The 7,111-nt window shown below is 41.5% G+C and overlaps 1 protein-coding gene across 5 annotated transcripts in view; it reads right to left on the bottom strand.

Moving 5' to 3' along the window:
- The window catches only part of PIWIL2 (piwi like RNA-mediated gene silencing 2), an 83,082-nt gene extending 76,321 nt beyond the window's left edge, over positions 1–6,761 (bottom strand). Inside the window, exons 1-6 of one of the 5 annotated variants that reach the window (XM_017549675.2) lie at positions 6,728–6,761; positions 6,128–6,373; positions 4,313–4,400; positions 4,007–4,145; positions 2,687–2,893; positions 1,639–1,749 (exon numbers count right to left, since the gene is read on the bottom strand). In XM_017549675.2, coding sequence (XP_017405164.1) covers positions 1,639–1,749; positions 2,687–2,893; positions 4,007–4,145; positions 4,313–4,400; positions 6,128–6,325 — 743 coding nt within the window. In that variant the 5' untranslated portion in view covers positions 6,326–6,373; positions 6,728–6,761. Of the gene's footprint in view, positions 1–1,638; positions 1,750–2,686; positions 2,894–4,006; positions 4,146–4,312; positions 4,401–6,127; positions 6,647–6,727 lie in introns of those variants that run through there. The other 4 variants (XM_017549679.2, XM_017549678.2, XM_017549677.2 and 1 more) reach the window with 4 other exon arrangements.
- Positions 6,762–7,111: the final 350 nt, after the last annotated feature.

The raw sequence follows: 7,111 nt of genomic DNA, 5'->3' as shown, positions 1-7,111 counted from the left end.
ACAGAGCAAGATTCCGTCTCAAAAAAAAAAAAAAAAAAAAAAAAGAAACAGCATGAAAGTTTCTTAAAAAAACTAAAAATAGTACTACATGTGATCCAACAATCCCACTTCTGGGCATTTAACCAAATGAATTGAAATCTGTGTGTCAAAGAGATATGTGCACTCCCAGGTTCACTGCAGCATTAGTCACAACAGGCAGCACATGGAAATGATCTCAGTGTCTATCAAGGATGAATGGATAAACAGTGGTATACATACAGAAGGAATACTATGTAGCTTTTAAAAAGAAGGACATCCTCTCATTTGTGACAATGTGAAAGAATCTGGAGAACACTCAGCTAAGTGAAATAAGATAGGCACAGAAAGACAAATACCATCTGATCTCACTCATATACAGAATATAAAAAAGTTGAACTCATAGAGCAGATAGTAGGAAGATGGCTACCAACAGCCATGTTAACAACAGCGTGTATTCCAAAATTCCTAAAAGAGATTTTAAATGTTTTCACCACCAAAAAAAAAAACCCAGTAAGTAGGTGAGGTGACAGATGTCAATTCGCTTGATTTAATCTTTCTACAATGTATACATATATCCACATTGTACCCATACAGATACACAATTATTTTTCAATTAAAAAACTGAGATATCTATATCTTCTCATTTTCTTCAAATATTTCAAAACACTCATTTTCACAATGCCAGCTATGAACTTCCAGCTAATGACTCCTCTAAGATATTAAAAGGTATTAAAAGAGAAGACAAACTAATATAAACTATTTTTAACAGTAATCAATCCAAAAATTATTGATATAAAACTGAAGTTATCTTCCTTAATTTTCTCACCCCTAAATTTAATCCCAGACTGTCACTGGAGAGATGTCAGATGTTGGTATAATGGCTAATGCAGGGAAGGATCCAGGTTTCATGGGGGATGAATTTTATACCACTGGTTGCTGGGGGGAAGGTTCTTTAAGAATACAAAATTACACATAAAAATAAGTTCAAAGATCATGGAAGACACCTAATGCAAGTTTTAAAAAATGCTGAACTTAAGCTTCATTAATTTCACATTAAATCAACTTCCACCCTCAGGGCCGGGAATGGTGGCTCACGCCTATAATCCCAGCACTTTGGGAGGCTGAGGCAGGTGGATCATGAGGTAAGGAGATCGAGGTCATCCTGGCCAACATGGTGAAGCCCCGTCACTACTAAAGATACAAAAATTAGCTGGGTGTGGTGATACATGCTTGTAATCCCAGCTACTCAGGAGGCTAAGGCATGAGAACCACTTGAACCAGGGAATCAGAGGTTGCAGTGAGCAGATAGCACACAACTGCATTCCAGCCTGGCAACAGAGCAAGATTCTCTCTCAAGAAAAAAAAAAAAAAAATCAACTTCTAGCCTCATGTATAAATCTACTACACCCTATAAAGCTAAATTCAGAATTGACAATATAGCTAAATACATACACAAAGTTTAACATTAACCTTAAACTTTCTGTAACGGTCTGAGTAAATGCATCATCACATTGGGAGGTCCACCAGGAACTGTACAGAACAATATTTAGTTATTCCAGGGGAACTTTTTCTTTTTACTGCCCTCTAAGAAGTGAATAACCAAAGAAACACCGTGAATACCTGAAAGTCACATGATATTGATAAACTGCTTCATTATGACATTGTATTTTGATGAGGTTCAGTCCCAAAGACTGAGGTGTTCCTTTTGATCCTTGCTTCACAATAAGCTCTCTAGAAAATAAAAACAGAAAACAACTACATGTATCACAAACAAAAAACAAAATAACTAATCAACCCACACAACACGCAACAAAAAGATTGGGAGAAGTAACATTTTTTCACTTTGTACAGATACACAAACCAAGAGCCAACACTTAAAAAGCAAGCTCTGAAGGCTAGAAGACAAATCATTGGCAAGTCCTAATTAGATAAGCAAGGTCACCCTATCTTTCCTATTAACATTACCCAAATAAACTAGACTACTTAACTAAGAACACAAGAATGAGTTCTTTAGAGAAAGATGAGGTATCACAATCTTCTTCCTAAATGATTTCCTTATCTTCAACATGACAAAGAACCATCTGAATTGGGACGGAAATGAAAGGCGGTGAGCCCTCTCTTTGGTGCATGCTGTTATGTCCACTGTCAACCACATTTAACTTCAAAAATTGTCCCATCTTGGCTGGGTGTGGTGGCTCACACCTGTAATCCCAGCACGTTGGGAGGCTGAGGCAGGGGGATCACCTGAGGTCAGGAGTTCAAGACCAGCCTGGCCAACATGTTGAAACCCCATCTCTACTAATACCAAAAAAATTAGCTGGGTGTAGGCCACACCTGTAACCCTAGCTACCTGGGAGGGCTAAGGTATGAGAATTGCTTGAACCTGGGAGATGGAGGTTGCAGTGAGCTGAGATTGTGCCACTGCACTCCAACCTGGGTGACAGAGTGAGAATCTGTCTCAAAAAAAAAAAAAAAAAAAAAAAAAAAAAAAAACTGTCCTACCTCTTTGTCAATCTCCCACTGGCAAAAACCAAAACACCCTGCAGTATTTATCACCCAGGGAGGACTTTAGACCCAACAAAAATAGATTTTACAATACTACACACCAGCCCAAATGCAGAGTTTTTACGATCATTACTAAGCAGAGAAGGCAGTGCTCCTGACTTACTTTTCCTTGTGTTCCACAGTCAGGACCAGAGGGTGATCTGGAGAGTACAGAGGGGACTGGGGCAGAGCTGGTGGTGATGACAGCTGCGGTGAATCCCGGGAAGGTGCGCTGAAGGCACAGGGGGGTTTGTCCATTCCTCTGCCAATACCACCTGCTGCTCTTCCTAGTGGTAACAAAGAAGCATCTGAACTCCCTCTCCCAAGCATCCTGAAATGTGGAGAGGCAAATCAGGGCTTTTCTATAATGGTTATGTCCCACCCAGATTTTCCCCCTAACTCTACAATCACTTCCTGGAGGAGTCAGCAAAAAGTGACCCAAGCATAGCCTTCGGATTCTCTCAAAATACATATGCCAAGGCCAGGTGCAGTGGCTCATGCCTGTAATCCTAGCACTTTGGGAAGCTGAGGTGGGCAGACTGCTTGAGACAGGAGTTCAAGACCAGCCTAGGCAACACACTGATACCCCGAACTACAAAAAATAGAAAAATCAGCCAGGCATGGTGGCTAATGACTGTAGTCCCAGCTACTCAAGTGGCTGAGGTGGGAGGATCACTTGAGGCTGGGAGGTTGAGGCTGCAGTGAGCTGAGATCATACCTCTGCACTAAAGCCTGGGTGACAGAGACCCAATTTCAAAACAAACAAACAACAATAACAACAACAAAACACAACATATGCCATTATGACTCATTAATATCGACTGTCAGAACCATCTTCCATAGCAGAATAGAGAAGAAAGTTTGACTTAATGTTATTTAAAGAATCATTATGGGGGTAGTGGCTCACACCTGTAATTCCAGCACTCTGGAGGGCCTAGGCAGATGGATTGTCTGAGGTTAGGATTTCGAAACCAGCCTGGCTAATATGGTTAAACACCGTCTCTACTAAAAATACAAAAATTAGCCAGGCATGGTGGTGCACACCGGTTATTTGGGAGGCTGAGGCAGAAGAATCACTTGACCCTGGGAGGCAGAGGTTGCAGTGAGCCGAGATCACACTACTGCACTCCAGCCTGGTGACAGAGCAAGATTCCGTCTCAAAAAAAAAAAAAAAGAATCACCACAATCAGGGTAATTTGCAGTAATTTGTTAAGAACACAAATGAATTTCTTAACAGCCCAGTGGAGAACTACTTCTTACCCTTTTCCAAAGCCTACTTATGTCAACAACCGCTGACTACTCTTGGGAAATGTGCATTCTTTAATATAAAACCAGACATCGATTGTTTATGAGATGACACAACCCTTCTTAGGAGTTGCTCTCTGAACTTACAGAGATATTCCATCGGAATTTGATAGTTACCTGAGAAGGTAACTTTACCCACCTATTCCAACCAACAGAGGCCTCTGCCATATTGCTGTCCCCAGCTGCCAACACTTTTGGATCCCAAAAAGTGGGACAGAGTTCCTCCTTGTCTTTTCGTACCAGATTAGCAGACAAGCCTCGACCTAAAATGCCTCTACCTGAAAGAAAAAACCGAACCCCAGCAATGACTATGAGTTAAACATGTTTTAAAATACAGATTTTTTTTTTTTTAAACACAGTTATGTTTCTGAAGATAAACCATTTGGATTTAAGAAGGAAGCAATCATACATACCACTGAATTTCTCAAGTTAGTTTTCCACATACCTGTTGAAGGCAATTCCCGTTTCTGAGGGGTTTTGGAAACTGTTTCAATGCCCAGGCCTCGGAACATGGAGACCAAACCCACAGACTCCTGTGGAAAGTCAAAGAATAATGTTCCAAGAGGTAGTTTAAAACCCCAGAAACAAGGGCTTTCTTATTCTTGGTACATAATAAAAACCACCTTCAAATTCCATAAATGTTGTAAGAATAAAGGGAATAATATTAACTTTAAAAAATACTTGTAACCATGTCATATTAGGTCTTTAAGCACAAAGGGTTACCGTTAAAACCCATGATTTGATGTACAGTACAACGAAATGCAACAGAGCAGAATTAACTTTTCCATTTTTATATTTCCTGTATATTCAAGGCAAGAGAGAACAAGTGTACTGGTTAATGAATTTTCAAAAAAGCTAGATCATTTATGATCTCGAGGTTTGGGTAACCCGCTACTGTTTTCCTGTGGCAGTCTTCCACCTGCACTATTGTTACACCAGTTGGATCTGACATGGATAAAAGCTACCTATAGACTTAAGCAATTTATTTGAGTCAACATGTAAGATTTACTGTCATAAACTTTTTTCCTTACAAAAATAATACATTTGACAATGTCAACTCTACTTAAAATAACTTCATTATTAGATTCTTCCTATATTTGCTAACTCTTTGACATATTATAAACAAATATTCTTAAAATTACTTGATAATTAAGAGATTAAGAATGCAGCCGGGCGCGGTGGCTCAAGCCTGTAATCCCAGCACTTTGGGAGGCCGAGGCGGGTGGATCACGAGGTCAAGAGATCGAGACCACCCTGGTCAACATGGAGAAACCCCGTCTCTACTAAAAATACGAAAAATTAGCTGGGCATGGTGGCGCGTGCCAGTAATCCCAGCGACTCAGGAGGCTGGGGCAGGAGAATAGCCTGAACCCGGGAGGCGGAGGTGGCGGAAACCAAAAACCCCCCAAATGCAACCAAACCAGGGAAAAAAAAGCAAAACCCCATCAAAAAAAAAAAAAAAAAAGATTAAGAATGCAAACATGTAAGTGTTCACACAGCAGCAGCAATAACTGAAGATCCTTTTCCTTTAAGATTTGGGCAATGAGCCTTCCAAAGTGAGCAAATGTTAAGTATTATGACTTCAGAGGCAGGAATTGCTGCTAATATAGAGCCAAAACCAGGGGCAAAATCTACATACTCAGAAAAGAACAAGAGATTATACCTTTAACCCTAACAATTACAGACAGAGGTATGGAGGGATGATTGAAAGCTAGAGAACCTATGGTACTTACCAAGTCCATCTAATATTCATTATGAGGTACGTTTTCATACCTCTAGAAACTCTAGATTTGAAATATATGTCCAGATGTATCTACTTGTTAAAGAAAAAAAAAGACAAACTTGTTCCTGTTAAGGGCTTCCCAGTTTTGCAAGCACTTTGTTGTTGTTTTGAGATGGAGCCTTGCTCTGTCACCCAGGCTGGAGTGCAGTAGTGAGGTCTCAGCTCACTGTAACCTCCACCTCCAGGGTTCAAGCAATTCTCCTGCTTCAGCTTCCTGAGTAGCTGGTGTTACAGATGCACACCACCACACCCGGCTAATTTTTGTATTTTTAGTAGAGATGGAGTTTCACCACGTTAGCCAGGCTGGTCTCAAATTCCTTACCTCAGATGATCCACCCACCTCAGCCTCCCAAATGTTGGTATTACAGGAGTGAGCCACCGTGCCTAGCCCTGCAGGCACTTTGAAATCCATTACCCTCCTCTGACAGCACACAGATAAGCTGTATGCTGCGCCTATGCATCCAAACATAGTCTTACCCTCTGTGCTGGCCCCCTCTGTGTGCTTGGTTCCTCTGGCTTTCCAAACACATGGCCTCTGCCTGCAGGTGCTCCCCTGCCCAGAGCTGGGTCCAAAGGTTTAGAAGCTTGTGGCAAACAGCCTGGCATCCGTACAGGCTGGTACTGGGATGGGTGGACAGGAGGCTGGCCCCTGAACGATGGTCGGAAAGGATCCATTCAAAGGCTATAGAGGACACGTGTTTCGATCCTGTTCTGGTTAATTACCTGCCAGCATTTTCAAAAGATTAAAGTTCCCAACTGTTTTCCTTTTCCTTTAAGACAGATTCACAAAGCATTAAAAAAATATTTTGAGTCAGTCCAGTAACCCACCCAGCCTTCTGCAACATATTCACTTCAAAGGCTTCTATTTGATATGTGATATTTGAAACACCCTCCATTAACAATCCCTTAGAGCAGCGGTCCCGAAACTTTTTGGCACCAGAGACTGGTTTCCTGGAAGACAATTTTTCCAGGGGTGGGGGGATGGTTTCAGAGTGACTCAAACACACTACATTTATTGTGCACTTTATTTCTATTACATTGTAATAGATAATGAAATATAATAATTATACAACTCACCATAATGTAGAATCAGTGGGAGCCCTGATCTTGTTTTTCTGCAACTAAATGGTCCCATCTGTGGGTGATGGGAGACAGTGACAGATCATCAGGCATTAGATTCTCATAAGGAACATGCAACCTAGATCCCATGAATGCAAAGTTCACAAGAGGGTTTGCACTATGGGAATCTAATGCCACCAGTGATCGGACAGGAGGCGGAGCTCAGGTGATACTATGAGCCATGGCGAGCGACTGTCAATACAGATGAAGCTTTGCTCATTCACCCACCACTCACCTCCTGCTGTGCAGCCCAATTCCTAACAGGCCCCCAACCAGTCTGTGGCCTGGGGGTTGGGAACCCCTGCCTTAGAGGCCGTCGTCCTCCTTGCACTTACATTTTCT

Source organism: Cebus imitator, unplaced genomic scaffold (assembly GCF_001604975.1).
Source record: "Cebus imitator isolate Cc_AM_T3 unplaced genomic scaffold, Cebus_imitator-1.0 Scaffold221, whole genome shotgun sequence".
Lineage (NCBI taxonomy): Eukaryota > Metazoa > Chordata > Mammalia > Primates > Cebidae > Cebus > Cebus imitator.
The sequence above is the reverse complement of the archived record's forward strand: the minus strand, read 5'-3'. Positions and strand labels throughout refer to the sequence as shown.